The 26,921-nt window shown below is 46.3% G+C and overlaps 1 protein-coding gene across 1 annotated transcript in view; it reads right to left on the reverse strand.

Moving 5' to 3' along the window:
- The window catches only part of adkb (adenosine kinase b), a 280,913-nt gene that overhangs the window by 93,565 nt on the left and 160,427 nt on the right, over positions 1 to 26,921 (reverse strand). The window contains exon 7 of the mRNA XM_038990637.1: positions 18,138 to 18,308. Within this exon, the coding sequence (XP_038846565.1) occupies positions 18,138 to 18,308 (171 nt within the window). The remainder of the gene's footprint in view (positions 1 to 18,137; positions 18,309 to 26,921) is intronic.

Below are 26,921 nucleotides of genomic sequence, written 5' to 3' on the forward strand. Positions count from 1 at the left end.
AGTTTTATCCGATTATTGAATTTTTTTCGGGAGTTTAGGCGTGTTGCGTTCTCTGCGTTTGGTGACGATGGACAGCTTAGCGCCACTTGGCTAGTTTTGCTTGGTAATTCGAGAGGGAAAAAGGCCATTCTAAAACCAAACAACGATTGTTCTGGACGAAGGACCCCTTGTACAACATTCTGATGGAAGATCATCAAAAGTAGGACCCATTTATGATGTTATTTCATATATCTGTCGAACATGTTTACTATTAGTTTGCGCCCAGATTTTGGGCGCTCTCTCGCTATAACGTAAGCTGCATGTCGTACTGAAGTTATGTTTAGAATTCTAACACGGCGATTGTATTAAGAACTAGTGTATCTATCATTTCCTATACAACATGTATTTTTTAGTAAAGTTTATGAATAGTTATTTGGTCAGAATAGGTGAGTGTCAGAAATATATCCGGACATTCTGGGAAAAAGATGCTAAGTTTTCACAATGTATAACCACGGATTTCAGCTCTAAATATGCACATTTTCGAACAAACCATATATGTATTGTGTAATATGATGTTATAGGACTGTCATCTGATGAAGTTTATGAAGGTTAGTGAAATAATTAATATCTTTTGCTGGTTTTGTCGCTGTCGCTACTGTTGCCTTGAATCAATGTAGCTGTGTGGTTGGCTATTGTAGTAAGCTAATATAATGCTATATTGTGTTTTCGCTGTAAAACACTTAAAAAATCTGAAATTTTGGCTGGATTCACAAGATATTTGTCTTTCATTTGCTGTACACCATGTATTTTTCATAAATGTTTTATGATGACTTTTTAGGTATTTCACGTTGGTCACTGTAATTGTTCTAGCTGCTTCGGTGCTATTTCCGATTGTAGCTGCAATGTAAAACTATGATTTATACCTCAAATATGCACATTTTTCGAACAAAACATAGATTTATTGTATAACATGTTATAAGACTGTCATCTGATGAAGTTGTTTCTTGGTTAGTTTGGTTGGTTCTTGGTTAGTTTGGTTGGTTTTGTGCATGCTACCTGTGCTGTGAAAAATGTCTGTGCTTTTTTGTATTTGGTGGTGAGTTAACATAAATATACGTGGTGTTTTCGCTGTAAAACATTTAAAGAATCAGACATGTTGGCTGGATTCACAAGATGTTTATCTTTCATTTGCTGTATTGGACTTGTTAATGTGTGAAAGTTAAATATTTCAAAAAAATATATTTTGAATTTCGCGCCCTGCACTTGGACGGGCTGTTGTCATATTGAGCCCGACACCGGCCTGCAGCCATAAAAGGTTAAATGTATTTGGCTAAGGTGTATGTAAACTTCCGACTTCAACTGTACTACTGAACACAGCAACGCAGGCCTGGGACTCATCACCACAGATGGAGACACAGTACATTCAATTAAAAGTTGGTCATGAAAGACAAAAAAGAGCAGTGTCTAATTTTTAAATGTATTTTTCCTCTCTGATGAAAATGGCGATTGTGCCGGTTCGCTGAGAATCAAATCAAAATTTTTTGGTCGCGTACATATATTTTGCAGATGTTGTCGCAGGTGCAACTTAATGATTATGTTCCTAGCTCCAACAGTGCAGCATACTTAACAATACAGAACAATATACACAAATTCCCAAAATTACAAATTAATTTTTTTAAAGTATATACACTGCTCAAAAAAATAAAGGGAACACTTAAACAACACAATGTAACTCCAAGTCAATCACACATCTGTGAAATCAAACTGTCCACTTCGGAAGCAACACTGATTGACAATAAATTTCACATGCTGTTGTGCAAATGGAATAGACAAAAGGTGGAAATTATAGGCAATTAGCAAGACACCCCCAATAAAGGAGTAGTTCTGCAGGTGGTGACCACAGACCACTTCTCAGTTCCTATGCTTCCTGGCTGATGTTTTGGTCACTTTTGAATGCTGGCGGTGCTCTCACTCTAGTGGTAGCATGAGACGGAGTCTACAACCCACACAAGTGGCTCAGGTAGTGCAGCTCATCCAGGATGGCACATCAATGCGAGCTGTTGGCAAGAAGGTTTGCTGTGTCTGTCAGCATAGTGTCCAGAGCATGGAGGCGCTACCAGGAGACAGGCCAGTATATCAGGAGACGTGGAGGAGGCCGTAGGAGGGCAACAACCCAGCAGCAGGACCGCTACCTCCGCCTTTGTGCAAGGAGGAGCAGGAGGAGCACTGCCAGAGCCCTGCAAAATGACCTCCAGCAGGCCACAAATGTGCATGTGTCTGCTCAAACGTTCAGAAACAGACTCCATGAGGGTGGTATGAGGGCCAGACGTCCACAGGTGGGGGTTGTGCTTACAGCCCAACACCGTGCAGGACGTTTGGCATTTGCCAGAGAACACCAAGATTGGCAAATTCGCCACTGGCGCCCTGTGCTCTTCACAGATGAAAGCAGGTTCACACTGAGCACATGTGACAGACGTGACAGAGTCTGGAGACGCCGTGGAGAACATTCTGCTGCCTGCAACATCCTCCAGCATGACCGGTTTGGCGGTGGGTCAGTCATGGTGTGGGGTGGCATTTCTTTGGGGGGCCGCACAGCCCTCCATGTGCTCGCCAGAGGTAGCCTGACTGCCATTAGGTACCGAGATGAGATCCTCAGACCCCTTGTGAGACCATATGCTGGTGCGGTTGGCCCTGGGTTCCTCCTAATGCAAGACAATGCTAGACCTCATGTGGCTGGAGTGTGTCAGCAGTTCCTGCAAGAGGAAGGCATTGATGCTATGGACTGGCCCGCCCGTTCCCCAGACCTGAATCCAATTGAGCACATCTGGGACATCATGTCTCGCTCCATCCACCAACGCCACGTTGCACCACAGACTGTCCAGGAGTTGGCGGATGCTTTAGTCCAGGTCTGGGAGGAGATCCCTCAGGAGACCATCCGCCACCTCATCAGGAGCATGCCCAGGCGTTGTAGGGAGGTCATACAGGCACGTGGAGGCCACACACACTACTGAGGCTCATTTTGACTTGTTTTAAGGACATTACATCAAAGTTGGATCAGCCTGTAGTGTGGTTTTCCACTTTAATTTTGAGTGTGACTCCAAATCCAGACCTCCATGGGTTGATAAATTTGATTTCCATTGATAATTTTTGTGTGATTTCGTTGTCAGCACATTCAACTATGTAAAGAATTTTTATTTTAGTGTTCCCTTAATTTTTTTGAGCAGTGTATATACAGTGGGGAGAACAAGTATTTGATACACTGCCGATTTTGCAGGTTTTCCTTCTTACAAAGCATGTAGAGGTCTGTAATTTTTATCATAGGTACACTTCAACTGTGAGAGACGGAATCTAAAACAAAAATCCAGAAAATCACATTGTATGATTTTTAAGTAATTAATTTGCATTCTATTGCATGACACAAGTATTTGATCACCTACCAACCAGTAAGAATTCCGGCTCTCACAGACCTGTTAGTTTTTCTTTAAGAAGCCCTCCTGTTCTCCACTCATTACCTGTATTAACTGCACCTGTTTGAACTCGTTACCTGTATAAAAGACACCTGTCCACACACTCAATCAAACAGACTCCAACCTCTCCACAATGGTCAAGACCAGAGAGCTGTGTAAGGACATCAGGGATAAAATTGTAGATGGGCTACAGGACAATAGGCAAGCAGCTTGGTGAGAAGGCAACAACTGTTGGCGCAATTATTAGAAAATGGAAGAAGTTCAAGATGACGGTCAATCACCCTCGGTCTGGGGCTCCATGCAAGATCTCACCTCGTGGGGCATCAATGATCATGAGGAAGGTGAGGGATCAGCCCAGAACTACACGGCAGGACCTGGTCAATGACCTGAAGAGAGTTGGAACCACAGTCTCAAAGAAAACCATTAGTAACACACTACGCCGTCATGGATTAAAATCCTGCAGCGCACGCAAGGTCCCCCTGCTCAAGCCAGCGCATGTCCAGGCCCGTCTGAAGTTTGCCAATGACCATCTGGATGATCCAGAGGAGGAATGGGAGAAGGTCATGTGGTCTGATGAGACAAAAATAGAGCTTTTTGGTCTAAACTCCACTCGCCGTGTTTGGAGGAAGAAGAAGGATGAGTACAACCCCAAGAACACCATCCCAACCGTGAAGCATGGAGGTGGAAACATCATTCTTTGGGGATGCTTTTCTGCAAAGGGGACAGGACGACTGCACCATATTGAGGGGAGGATGGATGGGGCCATGTATCGCGAGATCTTGGCCAACAACCTCCTTCCCTCAGTAAGAGCATTGAAGATGGGTCGTGGCTGGGTCTTCCAGCATGACAACGACCCGAAACACACAGCCAATACTCCAGAATGTTATGAAGAGTGATCAGATGAATTACAATTAATTGCAAAGTCACATGCAAATTAACTGAATCCCAAAAAACATTTCCACTGCATTTCAGACCTGCCACAAAAGGACCAGCTGACATCATGTCAGTGATTCTCTCGTTAACACAGGTGTGAGTGTTGACGAGGACAAGGCTGGAGATCACTCTGTCATGGTGATTGAGTTCGAATAATAGACTGGAAGCTTCAAAAGGAGGGTGGTGCTTGGAATCATTGTTCTTCCTCTATCAATCATGGTTACCTGCAAGGAAACACGTGCCATCATCATTGCTTTGCACACAAAGGGCTTCACAGGCAAGGATATTGCTGCCAGTAAGATTGCACCTAAATCAACCATTTATCGGATCATCAAGAACTTCAAGGACAGCGGTTCAATTGTTGTGAAGAAGGCTTCATGGCGCCCAAGAAATTCCAGCAAGCGCCAGGACCGTCTCATAAAGTTGATTCAGCTGCGGGATCGGGGCACCACCAGTACAGAACTTGCTCAGAAACGGCAGCAGGCAGGTGTGAGTGCATCTGCACTCACAGTGAGGCGAAGACTTTTGGAGGATGGCCTGGTGTCAAGAAGGGCAGCAAAAAAGCCACTTCTCTCAAGGAAAAACATCAGGGACAGGCTGATATTCTGCAAAAGATACAGGGATTGGACTGCTGAGGACTGGGGTAAAGTCATTTTCTCTGATGAATCCCCTTTCCGATTGTTTGGGGCATCCGGAAAAAAGCTTGTCCGGAGAAGACAAGGTGAGCGCTACCATCAGTCCTGATTCATGACAACAGTAAAGCATCCTGAGACCATTCATGTGTGGGGGTGCTTCTCAGCCAAGGGAGTGGGCTCACTCACAATTTTGCCTAAGAACACAGCCATGAATAAAGAATGGTACCAACACATCCTCCAAGAACAACTTCTCCCAACCATCCAGGAACAGTTTGGTGACGAACAATGCCTTTTCCAGCATGATGGAGCACCTTGCCACAAGGCAAAAGTGACAACTAAGTGGCTCGGGGAACAAAACATCAATATTTTGGGTCCATGGCCAGGAAACTCCCCAGACCTTAATCCCATTGAGAACTTGTGGTCAATCCTCAAGAGGCGGGTGGACAAACAAAAACCCACAAATTCTGACAAACACCAAGCATTGATTATGCAAGAATGGGCTGCCATCAGTCAGGATGTGGCCCAGAAGTTAATTGACAGCATGCCAGGGCAGATTGCAGAGGTCTTGAAAAAAAAGAGTCAACACTGCAAATATTGACTCTTTGCATCAACTTCATGTAATTGTCAATAAAAGCCTTTGATACTTATGAAATGCTTGTAATTATACTTCAGTATTCCATAGTAACATCTGACAAAAATATCTAAAGACACTGAAGCAGCAAACTTTGTGGAAATTAATATTTGTGTCATTCTCAAAACTTTTGGCCACGACTCTACATAGGGCAGCAGTCTAAGTTCAGGGCAGGGTACTGAGTGGAGGCCGGCTAGTAACAGTGACTAAGTTCAGAGCAGGGTACGTGTGCGTCCCAAATGACGCACACGTACCCTGCTCTGAACTGTATATCATCAGGCCATGGTGTAAACACAGAGGTTAATGTTTCTGTCTACTATCCTCAGAGGAAACTTGGAGAGAGAGAGAGAGAGAGAGGAGAGAGGAGAGAGGAGAGAGAGAGAGAGAGAGAGAGAGAGAGAGAGAGAGAGAGAGAGAGAGAGAGAGCGAGAGAGAGAGAGAGAGAGAGGAGCTTTAAAAGAGAAGGGTGTTTCAGTTAAGTTAATCTGTCTTCCACATCTCTTTGTTTTCGCCAGTGAGACTGACTGACCGGCCGGCTGACCCACAGGATATTTTCCCCAAGCTAAGAGGCACATCTCCAGACCGCTGTGGGTGAGCTGTCAATGGGAAATTCTCTCTCTCACTCCCTCTTGCTCTCCCTCTCCCTCTCTCTCAGCCACAGGCCCCCTAGCAGTCCATCAAACAAACAAAGCCAGGATGATGAATCATATTGCTAGAGATGTTGGAGAAGAGAAACACCATGGCCATATATCTATCCGACCTGGGTTCAAGTACTGTTTGAAATTATTAAAAATACTTTGGCTGTGAATAAGTTGATGACTTGCCTGTTGCAATGGAACCAATAGAAAAGTTTTGGTTCCAAATCAAATCAGATTTTTCACATGATTCGTAAACAACAGATGTAGACATACAGTGAAATGCTAACTAACGTGTCCTTCCAACAATGCAGTGTTAAAGATAAAATAAAAAATTGTGACGAGGAAAAAATAAAGTGAATAATGAATAACGAGTAAAAATAACATTGGAAAACCCACCCACCTGACAAACCCCGCCCACCTGGCACTCCAGGCAGACTAGAGCAAACACTACAAAGTATTTGAAAGATTTGAAATAGTATTTAAACCCAGGTCTAAATTGCCCTGTATATCTAGCTCTCTCTCCACTGCCCCTCAGTCTGTGTGCCTTTTCCACACAGACACCCACGTCAACTATCCTGGAAAAATCATTACCCTACCACCTCACACACACACTGCAAACATCCTTACCCCAACACCCCACCATCTCACACACACTGCATGCAGATGGAGGATGAGAGAGAGAGAACAGGGCTGGGGGTCAAAACGCCTGAGATTTTCATGACAATAACCTTCTGTAGAACTACTTCTATTCCTCCACCCCGATAACAGAAGGGCTGGGCTGGGGGATGGATGGGAAAATAAGCAAGATCAACCACACAGACAATATTATGTGGGGAAACATTCATAACATAGGAACTACAACAGAGGCGAAAGAAGAAGAAGAAAAAGAAAAATAAGTCATTTCCTCTTTTTATAGCCCCAGGAACTTGGGAGCACTTGGGCTAAATGCTCTTTAAAAACAGCTTGAACACTAGAATGATGATGGTTCCTTCGCCAGGGCAGGGTATATTAATATGTTAGCAATATGCTATCCCACTTTTTTTAAATGGCTTGCCTATTGAGTATTCAATTACAATGGTTGGTGGCTTCTCGTTTGTAAGATGGGCCTTTGGCCCACATAAATAAGCTCCTCCTGAGAGCAGAGGAGAGTGGAGGTGTTGAATGGATTGGACAGGGCTGGAAGGAGCTCCCCGTATGGGGCAGATGGGCTATAGGCCTATAAAGTAAATGACGGAGGGAGGGAGGGAGGGAGGGAGGGAGGGAGGGAGGGAGGGAGGGAGGGAGGGGAAAGGAAGAGGTGGAGGCTGTCTATGATAAGCAAGGCTGTGTGATGCCAAGGAAAAGAGGAAAATGGGAGAAATTGAAATTGGCTGTGGGGTATAATCCTAAAGCCTCTTCATCTGTATTAGCATTGCAGTTTGTTATATGAGGGAAGAACATTATTTTAAACTGTTAAAACCGTTTTACTTCTATGTTACCGTTTTCTTCATCTTGCTGCCCATATTTAGGGCTGAACAAAAATGCCCCAATTACTAGAAGCAATCTAAATTGAACTGCTATGAATCATCGTAGCTTAAGGAAACATCAGTCAGGGTGATTAATTCTGTCTCAATTAATCGTTCCATTTCTCTATCTATGATATGTCTAAATGCGTCCCACATTACACCCTATTCCCTATTTAGTTCACAACTTTTTTTACGAGGGTCCATAGGGCTCTGGTACAAAGTAGTGTACTATATAGGGAATAGGCCCACACCAAAATTCCCACAATATAAATCCAAGGCTAATGTTAGCCTAATTGCCCAATCCTTTTCCCTTTCCCTTTCCCTCCCTCGACTCCATTGTGTGGTTTATCTCGTCGGTATGCTCAAACGGCAAAACCAAATTATCTGATAATTTTATCGGCGAAAGAATCCTCTGGGATATGGTCAATTTTTTCAGGTGGTAATGACTCCCTCATTGGAAACGAATTAGCTGTGGCTATTAAACGGAGAGGAATGGTAATGCCCTGGATGGCTTCATGTTAGGTAGCTAGTCAGGAGAGAGAGAGGAGAGGAGGGGAGGAGAGGAGGGGATAAGAAGTAAGGGGAGGAAGAGAGAAAGAAAGAGAGAAGGAGAAAGAGAGAGAAGGGAGAAGAGGACTTAATTAGGCCTTTGCTGTTGCCAGGTTATCACACTATGTTTGCCAATCAAGTGGAGCAGGCAGCACTGTCTGATGTGTGACTGTATGCACTCACACCTCCATCTCTCTAACCTCACCATCCACTGTCTAGCTTTATGTCAGTGGCCCCCAGCCGCAGACACACAGGCAGTGTAAGAGAGACTGACAGCTCTCTGGTTTAGAGTGTGTGGGGGGCTAACAGCAGAACAGAGCAGAGTCAGACACTAACTACACTATGTCCCAAAAAGGGCAGTAATTACAGGAGAGAGAGAGAGAGAGAGACAGAGAGAGAGAGAGAGAGAGAGACAGTGAGAGAGAGAGAGACAGAGAGAGAGAGAGAGAGAGAGAGAGAGAGAGAGAGAGAGAGAGAGAGAGAGAGAGAGAGAGAGAGAGAGAGAGAGAGAGAGAGAGAGAGAGAGAGAGAGAGAGAAACTGTCTATGATAGGCCAGACAGGGCTGTGTGATGCCAAGGCTCAAACAAGTAGCAGCAGGATAGAGTTACAGCAGCACAATCTCCTAGGGCACAATCTCACACACACACTTCTATGCTGTCAAATCCTCCCATATCTTTCTAGTTTGACCAGCTTTTTTCAGCAACTGATATTGTTGAATTTGGTTGTCCTATTGACAGGTTTGCTAGCAACAAACTATTTAGCTAGCCTAGTGTTTGATATGCAATGCAATCTCCTCGTAATGAACAGTGTCCTAACTAAAAGGCAAACTGTTCTATGCCAGGCGAAATCGAGCATTACAGCTCATTGTTATGGAAGTATCCAAATGAATGTCACTCAAAAACAGTTTAAACAAATGCAAATGCAGCTACATTGCTGTTATTTTGGCTGCATAGATTGACATGACTGTGTTAGCCTGAGTTGGCTTGCTAGCAAGCAAGGGATAAGAACGTTGCCACTTGCCAGACAGCATGGCAACCGAATAAAAATGAACAAACGACTAGGTCGCGTCCATGTCTGTAGAACAGAAAGAATGTTGTTAGTTCTATCAACAGGGATAGAACTAACAACCAGATTTTGTGGAAAGACGAGAAAGTATGAATTAACTTATCAAAAGTAAAGTATCATTGAAAACATGTTATTTCTGCCGGTAAATGTGTGCTTTAGAATTGTTTGTTGGCAACTGTGGTATAAACGGGATACATGCCTCTTTTTTGTACATTACCTTCAAAAAATGAAATACACTAAGGGCCTCGGCTCCGTCTCGTCCGACTGCGTTGTCCATTATTTCCAAGTTAATGGTCCTTTGTAGCTCAGTTAGTTGAGCATGGCGCTTGTAATGCCAGGGTAGTGGGTTCGATTCCCAGCACCACCCATATGTAAAATGTATGAACACATGGCTAAGTTGCTTTGGATAAATGGCATCTATTATAATGTTCAGTATGTGGATGTTTATCCCTTACATACAAGGCACTGAGACAAACATATGCAAATAGTATATAAATCTATAGGCATACAGTCAGGACCATCATTAGTGGAACCCTTGATGAAGATGAGCAAAAAAGGTTGTATAAAATAAATCTTGCAAATTGCTATATCCCCCAATTTATCCCCCAATTTTTTTGTTTTTCCATCATAAATGATTGCTTATGGGTAACTTCACGTATTTGTAAACTATTACTGTTCTGCGATTTTTTTATGCATAGATTTTAGATGTGTATTACATTTTTAGATTTTTTTGTGTGCAAAATGCTATATATCCATTGTTTATTTGGAATGGAATGTTCGTGTCAGGTATAGTTGACTGTGATATGTTGTTGTCTCACCTAGCTATCTTTAAGATGAATGCACTTAATGTAAGTTGCTCTGGATAAGAGCATCTGCTAAATGACTAAAATGTCAAATGTAAATTGTTACGTTCGTCTTGTGGTGAATGAACGGACCAAGGCGCAGCGGGTGATGAATACATACTGATTTATTAAATGAAAGACGAAACACTAATGAACACTAGAACAAACTACAAAACAATAAACGAAGGCAACAGACCTGAAACAAACGAACTTACATATAGACGAAGAACGCACGAACAGGAACAGACTACCTAAAACGAACGAACAAACGAAACAGTCCCATGTGGTATACACAGACACAGGAACAATCACCCACAAACAAACAGTGAGAACAACCTACCTTAATATGGTTCTCAATCAGAGGAAACGTCAAACACCTGCCTCTAATTGAGAACCATACCAGGCAACACATTAACCCAACATAGAAAACACATAACATAGACTACCCACCCCAACTCACGCCCTGACCAACTAAACACATACAAAACAACAGAAAACAGGTCAGGAACGTGACAGAACCCCCCCCCCCCCTCAAGGTGCGAACTCCGGGCGCACCCCTAAAACTCAAGGGGAGGGTCTGGGTGGGCATCTGTCCGCGGTGGCGGCTCCGGCGGTGGACGAGGACACCACTCCACCACTGTCTTTGTCCCCCTCCATAGCGTCCCTTGAGCGGCGACCCTCGCCCCCGACCATGGTCCAGGAACCTTCACCAACGCCCCTCCTAAATAGAGGAGACAACTCAGGACAGAGAGGTAGCTCAGGACACAGAGGAAACTCAGGACAGAGAGGTAGCTCAGGACAGAGAGGTAGCTCAGGACAGAGAGATCGCTCCGGACAGAGAGGTAGCTTAGGACAGAGGGACAACTCTGGACTACTGGCAGCTCCGGACTATAGGGCAGCTCCGGACTGTAGGGCAGCTCCGGACTGTAAGGCAGCTCCGGACTGAGTGGCAGCTCCGGACTGAGTGGCAGCTCCGGACTGAGTGGCAGCTCCGGACTGGGTGGCAGCTCCGGACTGGGTGGCAGCTCCGGACTGGGTGGCAGCTCCGGACTGAGTGGCAGCTCCGGACTGAGTGGCAGCTCCGGACTGAGTGGCAGCTCCGGACTGTGGGGCAGCTCATGACTGTGGGGCAGCTCATGACTGGAGGGCAGCTCATGACTGGAGGGCAGCTCATGACTGGAGGGCAGCTCTGGCAGCTCCTGACTGGCTGGCGGCTCTGGCAGCTCCTGACTGGCTGGCGGCTCTGGCAGCTCCTGACTGGCTGGCGGCTCTGGCAGCTCCTGACTGGCTGGCGGCTCTGGCAGCTCCTGACTGGCTGGCGGCTCTGGCAGCTCCTGACTGGCTGGCGGCTCTGGCAGCTCCTGACTGGCTGGCGGCTCTGGCAGCTCCTGACTGACGGACGGCTCTAGCGGCTCCTGACTGACGGACGGCTCTAATGGCTCGGGACAGACGGGCGGCTCTAATGGCTCGTGGCAGACGGATGGCTCAGATGGCGCTGGGCAGACGGATGGCTCAGATGGCGCTGGGCAGACGGATGGCTCAGATGGCGCTGGGCAGACGGATGGCTCAGATGGCGCTGGGCAGACGGATGGCTCAGACGGGGCTGGGCAGACGGATGGCTCAGACGGCGTTGGGCAGACGAGCAGTGCAGGCGGCGTTGGGCAGACGAGCAGTGCAGGCGGCGTTGGGCAGACGAGCAGTGCAGGCGGCGTTGGGCAGACGAGCAGTGCAGGCGGCGTTGGGCAGACGGCCGACTCCGACCTGCTGAGGCGCACAGCAGGCCTGGTGCGTGGTGCCGGAACTGGTGGTACCGGACTGGAGACACGCACCTCAAGGCTAGTCCCGGGAGCAGGAACAGGGCACACTGGACTCTCAAAGCGCACTATAGGCCTGGTGCGTGGTACCGGCACTGGTGGTACCGGGCTGAGGGCACGCACCTCAGGGCGAGTGCGGGGAGAAGGAACAGTGCGTACAGGGCTCTGGAGACGCACAGGAGGCTTGATGCGTGGTGCCGGAACTGGAGGCACTGAGCTGGAGACACGCACCACCGGGAGAGTGCGTGGAGGAGGAACAGGGCTCTGGAGACGCACTGGAAGCCTGGTGCGTGGTGTAGGCACTGGTGGTACTGAGCTGGGGCGGGAAGGTGGCGCCGGATATACCGGACCGTGCAGGCGTACTGGCTCCCTTGAGCACTGAGCCTGCCCAACCTTACCTGGTTGAATGCTCCCCGTAGCCCGTCCAGTGCGGGGAGGTGGAATAACCCGCACTGGGCTGTGTTGGCGAACCGGGGACACCATGCGTAAGGCTGGTGCCATGTACACCGGCCCGAGGAGACGTACTGGAGGCCAGATATGTAGAGCCGGCTTCATGGCACTTGGCTCAATGCTCAATCTAGCCCGGCTAGTGCGGGGAGGTGGAATAACCCGCACCGGGCTATGAACACGTACAGGAGACACCATGCGCTCTACTGCGTAACACGGTGTCTGCCCGTACTCTCGCTCTCCACGGTAAGCCCGGGAAGTTGGCGCAGGTCTCCTACCTGACTTCGCCACACTCCCCTTTAGCCCCCCCCCAAGAAATTTTTGGGTGAGCCTCTCGGGCTTCCAGCCGCTCTGCCTTGCTAGCGCCTCATAATGCCGCCTCTCCGCTTTAGATGCCTCCAGCTCCGCTTTGGGGCGGCGACACTCCTCTGGCTCTGCCCAGGATCCTTCTCCGTCCAGAATCTCCTCCCATGTCCATTCCTCCTTGACCCACTGCTGCTGTCGCTGCTGCCCGTTAACCCGCTGCTTGATCCGGGTTTGGTGGGTGATTCTGTTACGTTCGTCTTGTGGTGAATGAACGGACCAAGGCGCAGCGGGTGATGAATACATACTGATTTATTAAATGAAAGACGAAACACTAATGAACACTAGAACAAACTACAAAACAATAAACGAAGGCAACAGACCTGAAACAAACGAACTTACATATAGACGAAGAACGCACGAACAGGAACAGACTACCTAAAACGAACAAACAAACGAAACAGTCCCATGTGGTATACACAGACACAGGAACAATCACCCACAAACAAACAGTGAGAACAACCTACCTTAATATGGTTCTCAATCAGAGGAAACGTCAAACACCTGCCTCTAATTGAGAACCATACCAGGCAACACATTAACCCAACATAGAAAACACATAACATAGACTACCCACCCCAACTCACGCCCTGACCAACTAAACACATACAAAACAACAGAAAACAGGTCAGGAACGTGACAGAACCCCCCCCCCCTCAAGGTGCGAACTCCGGGCGCACCCCTAAAACTCAAGGGGAGGGTCTGGGTGGGCATCTGTCCGCGGTGGCGGCTCCGGCGGTGGACGAGGACACCACTCCACCACTGTCTTTGTCCCCCTCCATAGCGTCCCTTGAGCGGCGACCCTCGCCCCCGACCATGGTCCAGGAACCTTCACCAACGCCCCTCCTAAATAGAGGAGACAACTCAGGACAGAGAGGTAGCTCAGGACACAGAGGTAACTCAGGACAGAGAGGTAGCTCAGGACAGAGAGGTAGCTCAGGACAGAGAGATCGCTCCGGACAGAGAGGTAGCTTAGGACAGAGGGACAACTCTGGACTACTGGCAGCTCCGGACTATAGGGCAGCTCCGGACTGTAGGGCAGCTCCGGACTGTAAGGCAGCTCCGGACTGTAGGGCAGCTCCGGACTGAGTGGCAGCTCCGGACTGAGTGGCAGCTCCGGACTGAGTGGCAGCTCCGGACTGGGTGGCAGCTCCGGACTGGGTGGCAGCTCCGGACTGGGTGGCAGCTCCGGACTGGGTGGCAGCTCCGGACTGAGTGGCAGCTCCGGACTGAGTGGCAGCTCCGGACTGTGGGGCAGCTCATGACTGTGGGGCAGCTCATGACTGTGGGGCAGCTCATGACTGGAGGGCAGCTCATGACTGGCTGGCGGCTCTGGCAGCTCCTGACTGGCTGGCGGCTCTGGCAGCTCCTGACTGGCTGGCGGCTCTGGCAGCTCCTGACTGGCTGGCGGCTCTGGCAGCTCCTGACTGGCTGGCGGCTCTGGCAGCTCCTGACTGGCTGGCGGCTCTGGCAGCTCCTGACTGGCTGGCGGCTCTGGCAGCTCCTGACTGGCTGGCGGCTCTGGCGGCTCCTGACTGACGGACGGCTCTAGCGGCTCCTGACTGACGGACGGCTCTAATGGCTCGGGACAGACGGGCGGCTCTAATGGCTCGTGGCAGACGGATGGCTCAGATGGCGCTGGGCAGACGGATGGCTCAGATGGCGCTGGGCAGACGGATGGCTCAGATGGCGCTGGGCAGACGGATGGCTCAGATGGCGCTGGGCAGACGGATGGCTCAGACGGGGCTGGGCAGACGAGCAGTGCAGGCGGCGTTGGGCAGACGAGCAGTGCAGGCGGCGTTGGGCAGACGAGCAGTGCAGGCGGCGTTGGGCAGACGAGCAGTGCAGGCGGCGTTGGGCAGACGGCCGACTCCGACCTGCTGAGGCGCACAGCAGGCCTGGTGCGTGGTGCCGGAACTGGTGGTACCGGACTGGAGACACGCACCTCAAGGCTAGTCCCGGGAGCAGGAACAGGGCACACTGGACTCTCAAAGCGCACTATAGGCCTGGTGCGTGGTACCGGCACTGGTGGTACCGGGCTGAGGGCACGCACCTCAGGGCGAGTGCGGGGAGAAGGAACAGTGCGTACAGGGCTCTGGAGACGCACAGGAGGCTTGATGCGTGGTGCCGGAACTGGAGGCACTGAGCTGGAGACACGCACCACCGGGAGAGTGCGTGGAGGAGGAACAGGGCTCTGGAGACGCACTGGAAGCCTGGTGCGTGGTGTAGGCACTGGTGGTACTGAGCTGGGGCGGGAAGGTGGCGCCGGATATACCGGACCGTGCAGGCGTACTGGCTCCCTTGAGCACTGAGCCTGCCCAACCTTACCTGGTTGAATGCTCCCCGTAGCCCGTCCAGTGCGGGGAGGTGGAATAACCCGCACTGGGCTGTGTTGGCGAACCGGGGACACCATGCGTAAGGCTGGTGCCATGTACACCGGCCCGAGGAGACGTACTGGAGGCCAGATATGTAGAGCCGGCTTCATGGCACTTGGCTCAATGCTCAATCTAGCCCGGCTAGTGCGGGGAGGTGGAATAACCCGCACCGGGCTATGAACACGTACAGGAGACACCATGCGCTCTACTGCGTAACACGGTGTCTGCCCGTACTCTCGCTCTCCACGGTAAGCCCGGGAAGTTGGCGCAGGTCTCCTACCTGACTTCGCCACACTCCCCTTTAGCCCCCCCCCCCCAAGAAATTTTTGGGTGAGCCTCTCGGGCTTCCAGCCGCTCTGCCTTGCTAGCGCCTCATAATGCCGCCTCTCCGCTTTAGATGCCTCCAGCTCCGCTTTGGGGCGGCGACACTCCTCTGGCTCTGCCCAGGGTCCTTCTCCGTCCAGAATCTCCTCCCATGTCCATTCCTCCTTGACCCACTGCTGCTGTCGCTGCTGCCCGTTAACCCGCTGCTTGATCCGGGTTTGGTGGGTGATTCTGTTACGTTCGTCTTGTGGTGAATGAACGGACCAAGGCGCAGCGGGTGATGAATACATACTGATTTATTAAATGAAAGACGAAACACTAATGAACACTAGAACAAACTACAAAACAATAAACGAAGGCAACAGACCTGAAACAAACGAACTTACATATAGACGAAGAACGCACGAACAGGAACAGACTACCTAAAACGAACAAACAAACGAAACAGTCCCATGTGGTATACACAGACACAGGAACAATCACCCACAAACAAACAGTGAGAACAACCTACCTTAATATGGTTCTCAATCAGAGGAAACGTCAAACACCTGCCTCTAATTGAGAACCATACCAGGCAACACATTAACCCAACATAGAAAACACATAACATAGACTACCCACCCCAACTCACGCCCTGACCAACTAAACACATACAAAACAACAGAAAACAGGTCAGGAACGTGACATAAATGTACCCCATATAACATCAAGCAAAATATCCCACTAACGTCAAATATGCAGCACCATATTTTACCACATAGATACGAGCTCATTTTCTTCCTATGCTTCCATTTTTCGACACTGACCAAAAAGCACCGGTTCCAATTCAAGTGCCAATGCCGTTTATCAAACTCCAGGCGGTGCTATGGTCAGACGCATGAAAAAGTGTGTGTGTTTTATGGCTGAGGCAGTCCTGTTGCCTGTCACTCATCATGCACCATGCATGACCGCCAAGCAGCTCCAACCCTGACTGGCTCCCCACTGCAACGCACCACAGGAGGCCACAGTCTAGCCATATGAGCAGTCACTCCTGTACACCCCACTCCATCAACAGTTTGACATAGAGGGGGCCAACTGCCCAAGAGGTGTCAAAACACTCAAAGAGGAACTCTTCTACTTCCTTTAAGGTCTTTAAAGCATAGGGTTGGAAAATTCCTAGGTTTTTAAGAAATCCGAGTTAGAGGATTCTCAGAATCAGGAGAAAATATGCAGGGAGTTAATCCTCCCACTGGGATTTCTGGTAAAGCTGGGAATTTTTGTGAAAGTTACCAGACTTTTGCAACCATAACAAGGGATAATGTTTACTGGAGCTGCTGTACAGTAGGGAAACTTCCTTCACTTGTTCCACAGAACATTGTAACAGCATTGTCTCACAAACACCATTGCACAGCTCTTTCAACACAAGCTAACGTTATAATTATCCACCGTCATTAAAATGTAATGACTGGTGGCGTGGGTAACATACCTTAACCAGTAGTGTTACAGTGGCTAGCTAACACCCACCCACCCGAAAATAAATAACATTTGCAAAATGTAGGCTGCATGCATCCCAAATGGCACCTTATTCCTATAGCTTATTCATATTCCCTATGGGGTTGTGAACTGCAACCTTTGACCAGGCCCCATAGGGAATATGAATAAGCTGCCAATTTGCAATGCAACCTAATAGAATGATTCCTTTCCGCAATTACGAGAAGTAGGGGTGAAGTCAGCTAAAGCAATAAATACTGAGTCTGATGTTGAGATGGTATCATCCACTTCCTCCTCGAGTCTGTGGACTGCATCTCCATCCAAACAAGGCCCTGTATGTTTAGTAGCTTTAGCAGTAGGGGGTAGTGGGGAAGACGGGGGATGGGGAGGCAGTCCAAAGCTCTCCCCCCGTAGGTGCAGTGTGTCTTCAGCTTCGCTGTTAACCCCAAGCCTGGCTATCCCTGTTAGACGGGGACTTCCAGACCTGGGTTCAAATGGTTTGAGTGTTTGCTTTAGCCATCCTGGAATGTCAGGTGGGTGAGCTTTACACTTTTGGCACTATTCTATTGATTCCATTGCAACAGGCAATTACATCGTTTACAGGTGTATGACAGTAGAACTTAGCTCATGAAGCATTTTTAAGTTATATTCTTTGAGACTCAATGGCTAGATAGCATTCATTTAAACGTCTAATAATGCATGTACTAATTCCATGGACAGTGTACACCATTTTCCTTTCAACAAGGTGAGAGGACATGATATGTATTTATTTGACAGGGACAAGGGACATCAATTAAAATGTCTGTGAATGTGCCAGATGTAAAGACATAATGCTCAAACTGCCAAACTTTTTCCATCTCTCTAGCTCAATAAGTCGCTTTGAAAAACACGTTACGCAACCACAGCCAGCCGTCAGTTCTACCTTACTGGAATGTGTAGCATAGTTGGAATTGTTCCTGTAGTAGTGAACAGCACTGGGCAGCTTACAAACACACTCAAATGCTCTCTCACTAAACCAGAATAATGTGTTGTTGAACTGTGCAAACAGAATACATTAATCCAGTGGGAAGGCCTTTGAACAATGGCCCATTTCACTCACCGTCTCGTTGCCAAACAAGATGTCGACGTACGGCATGACCTTCATCATGGCCTCCTTGAAGAACTGGCTGATGAAGGGAGCCGAGAGGTTCAGGCTAAAGATCTTGTTGTTTTCAGAGGCGTGCTTCGCCACCTTCAGGATTGACTCTGGGGACACCGTCAGGAAGAAACCCTGAAAACAACACATGATATAACATCATGAAACAAGACAATATACACTAGTATCATCATGTTTCTTCCCTGTCTCTCTCTCTCACACACACAGACACACACACACACACACACACACACACACACACACACACACACAGACACACACACACAGACACACACACACACACACACACACACACACACACACACACACACACACACACACACACACACACACACACACACACACACACACACACACACACACACACACACACACACAGAGAGACATGCACACAGACAACACCCTGCAAACAGATAATAATAATAATACAAATAATAATAAAATACACGAGCATCATGATCACTTCTTCTGTTATGATCGCCAAGTGCAGTAGAAACAACCCCCATAGCTCCACACGTACAGTACACGGGCAGACATAACAGTCTGTGAGCTGATGGACAACATGAACCAAAATGTGCTCCCTCTCTGATCCAACTGCTCATTTGTGGCTTCTGGAGTCTGACAAGAGAATTACGGGGTACAATTTAATACACTGTAACAAGGTGAGGCATTGACATATCATGAGAAAGGCAGTGTAATGCGCGAGGGGTGGTTAGGCCTAAGCATTTATCTAAAATGGTTTCTTGGAACGTACACAGTTCAGACAAAGAAAATAGATAGCTGCGAAATCCAGCGTCTGGCGGTGGTCCATGGCTGTGTTCTGAAGGAAGCAACATGCACATATCGGATGAACGGGAAAACAAAAGTCTGGTCTGGACTCTGGTTACTGGGAAAGAGGAGGTCTGCTCATTGTGTGAATGAATAGAAATCAGGTAAGACAACACCTCTGTGTTGCAGGTTGAAATCCGAAGCGAGACTCTCCTGCAAGTCACACAAAACCACCCCTCTCTTTGATGCTGATCTCCTTAACCATGTTTTTCAGCTACAAGTGTCTCTTCTAGACAACCACTGTGTCACAATAGGGGCAGGAGTAAGGATAAAAAAAATACATTGTGTATGGTGATACATTTAATCTAGCCGAAAAGCTTCCATTGTGGCTGAACAGAGCACCTCTCTCATTAAAGCAAGTATGACATTTGCAGCGAGCAAATAGAGGAGCGACCTTCATGTTGTAAAGGAAAGAGACTAATACTGCTGAATGGAGGGTACCCGGTTAGTCAATCAAATGTAACAATGTATTACATGGTACAAAGTGGGGGAATATTTAATCTTGAAATAGTTTTTTTGTGTGTTTTTTTAACTCTCTGCAGGAATTGTCATTACTTTATACATTGCTTTACACAGTATGTCATCATGCGGATGTGGAAAATGTCTTTGGTTAGGAATGACTAGGACTGGGTTGGTGCCCTTGGGTTGCAATATCAGGGTAACACAATGTTCCATCTGCGTAAAATTTAAGGTGTTTTGAATGGGAACTCATCATGAACATGTGTGTGTATATATATATATGTGTGTGTGTGTGTGTGTGTGTGTGTGTGTGTGTGTGTGTGTGTGTGTGTGTGTGTGTGTGTGTGTGTGTGTGTAAAAAGATGGCCAATCATTGACCCTTACATTTCTCAATCTGAGTGTGCCAGCATGTCAGTGTCAGAGGAAACGGAGATTGCTTTCTGACACAAATGGCCTTTTTGTAGTTGTAGAGAAACTATGGGCCTGGTCAAAAGTAGTGCACTATATAGGGAATAGGGTTCCATTTGGTAAGCCTAATGTTAGCTGCTCTGATAATAAGGGCTGAGTCTTCAGATATCCGTTTAAAAAAAAAATGTAATTGTACTTTTTTGGACAATAAACAAAAACATACCTCGATAAAACAATAAACTACTTAACGTATCCATACATTTCCACAAACATTAATGACATCACGCTTGCTCAGACCCACGTTCCTACCGCATCCACACCCAATGTTGTTTCCAATGCTTGTAAGACTCTGCCCCATATGACTTCAGATTGTGTTTTGTTGTTTCTGTCTGTAGACAGATTTTTTTCAATATTTAAATAAAATATTTAATTATTCTGTTCTCTTAACGCTGGAGTATCATTTGACTTCCAGTATTTCAGTAGGGGCTTCTTCAATATAAGTGACGAAAATAATATTGTCCAACCCATTAGGTATTTCACCACACCCTCATATGTCATGTCTTGAAAAACGCCAATAGACGGATTAAAAGTAAACTTACATTGTAAAACTGCTGACAGACAGCTTTCTAACTCTGCCCATAACTTTTGGACTTTACTGCACTCCCAGAAGGCATGAATTATTGAGTCAGTGTTCATTTTACACTTAAGATATGACTATGCTGTAGTGCTGTAGAATTTGTGATCTTTCTCTCTCCAATCCTTATAACATTATCTCCAATCCTTATAACATTACCAATCTCTCCACCGGACCTGACAAATAGGCTATATGATGGACATTGATCACCTGATCATTCTTTCCTTTGTTGGTCTTTCTCACAACTCATCTTTCTATTCTAAACGATATGTCAGCTTTGATGCAAACAAATATTTATATACACTGCTCAAAAAAATAAAGGGAACACTTAAACAAAACAATGTAACTCCAAGTCAATCACACTTCTGTGAAATCAAACTGTCCACTTAGGAAGCAACACTGATTGACAATAATTTTCACATGCTGTTGTGCAAATGGAATAGACAACAGGTGGAAATTATAGGCAATTAGCAAGACACCCCCAATAAAGGAGTGGTTCTGCAGGTGGTGACCACAGACCACTTCTCAGTTCCTATGCTTCCTGGCTGATGTTTTGGTCACTTTTGAATGCTGGCGGTGCTTTCACTCTAGTGGTAGCATGAGACGGAGTCTACAACCCACACAAGTGGCTCAGGTAGTGCAGCTCATCCAGGATGGCACATCAATGCGAGCTGTGGCAAGAAGGTTTGCTGTGTCTGTCAGCGTAGTGTCCAGAGCATGGAGGCGCTACCAGGAGACAGGCCAGTACATCAGGAGACGTGGAGGAGGCCGTAGGAGGGCAACAACCCAGCAGCAGGACCGCTACCTCCGCCTTTGTGCAAGGAGGAGCAGGAGGAGCACTGCCAGAGCCCTGCAAAATGACCTCCAGCAGGCCACAAATGTGCATGTGTCTGCTCAAACGGTCAGAAACAGACTCCATGAGGGTGGGATGAGGGCCCGACGTCCACAGGTGGGGGTTGTGCTTACAGCCCAACACCGTGCAGGACGTTTGGCATTTGCCAGAGAACACCAAGATTGGCAAATTCGCCACTGGCGCCCTGTGCTCTTCACAGATGAAAGCAGGTTCACACTGAGCACATGTGACAGACGTGACAGAGTCTGGAGACGCCGTGGAGAACGTTCTGCTGCCTGCAACATCCTCCAGCATGACCGGTTTGGCGGTGGGTCAGTCATGGTGTGGGGTGGCATTTCTTTGGGGGGCCGCACAGCCCTCCATGTGCTCGCCAGAGGTAGCCTGACTGCCATTAGGTACCGAGATGAGATCCTCAGACCCCTTGTGAGACCATATGCTGGTGCGGTTGGCCCTGGGTTCCTCCTAATGCAAGACAATGCTAGACCTCATGTGGCTGGAGTGTGTCAGCAGTTCCTGCAAGAGGAAGGCATTGATGCTATGGACTGGCCCGCCCGTTCCCCAGACCTGAATCCAATTGAGCACATCTGGGACATCATGTCTCGCTCCATCCACCAACGCCACGTTGCACCACAGACTGTCCAGGAGTTGGCGGATGCTTTAGTCCAGGTCTGGGAGGAGATCCCTCAGGAGACCATCCGCCACCTCATCAGGAGCATGCCCAGGCGTTGTAGGGAGGTCATACAGGCACGTGGAGGCCACACACACTACTGAGGCTCATTTTGACTTGTTTTAAGGACATTACATCAAAGTTGGATCAGCCTGTAGTGTGGTTTTCCACTTTAATTTTGAGTGTGACTCCAAATCCAGACCTCCATGGGTTGATAAATTTGATTTCCATTGATAATTTTTGTGTGATTTTGTTGTCAGCACATTCAACTATGTAAAGAAAAAAGTATTTAATAAGAATATTTCATTCATTCAGATCTAGGATGTGTTATTTTAGTGTTCCCTTTATTTTTTTGAGCAGTGTATATAGTACCAGTCAAAAGTTTGCACACACCTACTCATTCAAGGGTTTTTCTTTAGTTTTACTATTGTCTACATTATAGAATAATAGTGAAGACATCAAAACGATGAAATAACACAGATGGAATCATGTAAGCGCACAGCCAACACAACGTAGGAGTGGCTTTGGGACAAGTCTCTCAGGAGGCTGAAGAAATTTGTCTTGTCACCTAAAACCCTCGCATAATGTTTACATATCTTGCATCACTCATCTCAGATGTATATACTGTATTTTATACCATCTATTACATCTTGCCTATGCCGCTCTGTCATTGCTCATCCATATATTTATATGTATATATTCTTATCCCATTCCTTTACTTAGATTTGTGTGTATTAGGTAGTTGTTATGGAATTGTTAGATTACATGTTAGATATTGCTGCACTGTCAGAACTAGAAGCACACGCATTTTGCTACACTCGCAATAACATCTGCTAACCATGTGTGTGTGACCAATAAAATTTTATTTGATGTCCTTAAATGGCCCAGCCAAAGCCCAGACTTGAACCCGAACGAACATCTCTGGAGAGACCTGAAAATAGCTGTGCAGCGACGCTCCCCATCCATGATCTGCAGAGAAGAATGAGAAAAACTCCCCAAATACAGGTGTGCCAAGCTTGTAGCGTCATACCCAAGAAGACTCGAGGCTGTAATCGCTGCCAAAGGTGTTTCAACAAAGTACTTAGAAAAGAGTCTGAATACTTATGTAAATGTGATAGTTTTTTTTAAATTTTGTATAAATGTAAAAAACACTTCTAAAAACCTGTTTTTGCATTGCCATTATGGGAGATTGTCTGTAGATTGATTAAAAACAATTTAATACATTTTAGAATAAGGCTGTAAAGTAACAACATGTGGAAAAGTCAAGGGGTCTGAATACTTTCCGAATGCACTCTGTGTGTGTGTGTGTGTGTGTGTGTGTGTGTGTGTGTGTGTGTGTGTGTGTGTGTGTGTGTGTGTGTGTGTGTGTGTGTGTGTATTATATATATAATATATATAAAAACATATAAAATATATATATATAAAATATATATAGAAATATATAAAATATACACACACACATTTTTTCTTCCCTATTAAAACATTTCATGTTTCCATGTTTGATGTTACAGAAATGCCTTAGGCTGGCCTTTCATAAAATAATGCATGCATGCATGGTTCTCAGCTTTGTGACTCCACTCCAGTAGTGGTTTGTGGGTAAGAAAGAAGCAGAAGCTCAAGCCATGAGAAATTTCAATTCCAATCGTCAGCTTGACTGTTTGTACAGAGCAGAAACTGAAGAAGGTAAGTCTTTAGCACAGTGCTGGAGTGGATCAAGTGTCCACAACAACAGATCCAGTTTCCCCAGGTGTCAGAGAGAGCTTGTGAAGTAGAGGCGTATCACCTTTCCAGGTCACCGTGATCAAAGTGGCTCCAAGGTACACTTTGTACAATTTCCATCCAGCCAAAACATTTAATAAGGGCAGTTAGAGGTTCAGACATGTTGTTTGCTTGGCAAATAATAATAATAAGTGATGTTTGGCTTCTGTCGAGCTGTAATTTGAGGGAGAAATTGGAAAGCGACACGTACATTTTTCACTGTTTACCCAAAAGAGGAATGACTTCCACTTCTTGGCCCGCACAATGAAAAATGTCCTAAGTGGCAGTACTGAAATGAAATCTTCTGGTAATATGACCACAGTAAGTCTTACTGTGCAGTTAGAACAGTTAGTTTAACACACACACACACACACACACACACACACACACACACACACACACACACACACACACACACACACACACACACACACACACAAGAACCACACGCGTGTGCATGCATGCACGCACACCTTCCCTACTCTCGTATCAGAGTTCCCCTCTAGGCTCCGATAGTTTAACATCAGAAAATCTGTGTGTGATGAATGGGAATGATGTCACTAAAGCTTAAAATAAAATAAAACGTATAAAAGGGTACAAATGCTTCACATTCTATACAAAGATCTATCAAAATGCCCCATCATGGCTAGTAGTGACTATAGTATATATTTATATAGTACCAGTCAAAAGTTTGGACACACCTACTCATTCAAGAGTTTTTCTTATTTTCAGTACTTTCAACATTGTAGAATAATAGTGAAGACATCAAAACTATGAAAAAACACATATGGAATCATGTAGTAACCAAGATATTTTATATTTGAGTTTCTATAAAGTGGCCACCCTTTGCCTTGATGACAGCTTTGAACACTCTTGGCATTCTCTCAACCAGCTTCATGAGGTAGTCACCTGGAATGCATTTCAATTAAAGTTCATTTGTGGAATTTTTTTCCTTTTTAATGCTTATAAGCCAATCAGTTATGTTGTAACAAGGTAGGGGTGGTATACAGAAAATGGAATTTTACCAAATAGGGTTAAGTCCATATTATGGAAAGAATGGATCAAACAAGCAAAGAGAAAGGACAGTCCATCATTACTTTAAGATGTGAAGGTCAGTCAATCCGAAAAATATCAAGAACTTTGAAAGTTTCTTCAAGTGCAGTCGCAAAAACCATCAAGCACTATGATGAAACTGGCTCTCATGAGGACCACCACAGGAAAGGAAGACACAGAGTTACCTCTGCTGCAGAGGGTAAGTTCATTAGAGTTAACTGCACCTCAGAAATTGCAGCCCAAATAAATGCTTCACAGAGTTCAAGTAACAGACACACCTCAGAATCAACTGTTCAGAGGAGACTGTGTGAATGAAACCACTACCAAAGGACACCAATAAGAAGAAGAGACTTGCTTGGGCCAAGAAACATGAGCAATGGACATTAGACCGGTGGAAATCTGTCCTTTGGTCTGATAAGTCCAAATGTGAGATTTTAGGTTCCAACCGCTGTGTCTTTGTGAGACGCAGAGTAGGTGAACGGATGATCTTTGCATGTGCGGTTCCCACCGGGAATCAAGGTGGTGGTGCTTTACTGGTGACACTGTCAGTGATTTATTTAGAATTCAAGGCACATTTAACCAGCATGGATACCACAGCATTCTGCAGTGATATGCCATCCCATCTGGTTTGCGCTTAGTGGGACTATAATTTGTTTTCAACAGGACAATGACCCAACACACCTCCAGGCTGTGTAAGGGCTATTTGATGAAGAAGAAGAAGAGTGATGGAGATTTTTGGTTACTACATGATTCCATGTGTTATTTCATAGTTTTGATGTCTTCACTATTATTCTACTAGAAAATAGTAAAATGTCCTTTTAATGCATACATTTCTTGTATGTGTATTGTGATCCCTGCGGGAGTTGAACCCACAACCTTGCAGTTGCTAGCCTAGTACTGTACAGTGTTTAAATCAAAAGGTACAGAAAGGCTGCAGCCCTGGTGCCAAGCTCTCTTGTCATTACCACAGACAGACTGTGTGTGTGTGTGTGCCCCCCTATCATCATGCTCTCTGGTGCTGAGAGTTCATTACACAGAATTAGATGTCACACTGATCAGTATGTGTGATGCTGCCGTGTGTGTGTGTGTGTGTGTGTGTGTGTGTGTGTGTGTGTGTGTGTGTGTGTGTGTGTGTGTGTGTGTGTGTGTGTGTGTGTGTGTGTGTGTGTGTGTGTGTGTGAGAGTGTGTGTGTGGGATTCCACACACTGTTCTTCTGTTCCGTTATGTGTGAAGTGCTGTGGCAATGTGGATCAATATGAGGGGTTGGGAGCTTCGTTAACTCTGTGTGACTCCTCTATCTCCATCCAACAAGATCTCACACTTTTACCAATTTGACTTCGGATACCGACGTTTGTCCATGTTTGTCCAAACATTACATTTAGAAATTTTGACGGTTATGTTTGGGATAGGGTTACAACAGAATTTTTTTTGACTGTTAAGTTTAGGAGTTAATTCTGAATGGTTAAGATAAGGGTTGAGGTTTGGGATAGGGTTACAACAGAAATTACTCAACCGTGTACTGTACCTGTACACAGCCCATCTGTAAATAGCACACCCCACTACCTCATCCCCATATTGTTCTTTTTTTCTTCTTCTCTTTTGCACCCTAGTATCTCTACTTGCACATCATCATCTGCACATCTATCACTCCAGTGTTTATGCTAAAATGTAATTATTTTGCCACTATGGCTTATTTATTGCCTTACCTCCCTAATCTTACTACATTTGCACACAGATTTTTCTATTTTGTTATTGACTGTACATTTGTTTATCCCATATGTAACTCTGTGTTGTTGTTTTTGTCGCACTGCTTTGCTTTATCTTGGCCAGGTCGCAGTTGTAAATGAGAACTTGTTCTCAACTGGCCTACCTGGTTAAATAAAGGTGAAAAAAAAAAAAAAAAACCAGTTGAATTTTAAACATTAATAAAATAACAACGAGTGCCTAGCACTGGGATTGAACATGCAACCTTAGGAGCCGGAGCTAACGATTTATGTGATGGTAATAGTGGTCTACTTGATGGTAATACCGCTCACCGTTGCCCCTAGTGGCTGGGATTTAAGTTG

Source organism: Salvelinus namaycush, chromosome 4, assembly GCF_016432855.1.
Source record: "Salvelinus namaycush isolate Seneca chromosome 4, SaNama_1.0, whole genome shotgun sequence".
In the NCBI taxonomy this organism is placed as follows: domain Eukaryota; kingdom Metazoa; phylum Chordata; class Actinopteri; order Salmoniformes; family Salmonidae; genus Salvelinus; species Salvelinus namaycush.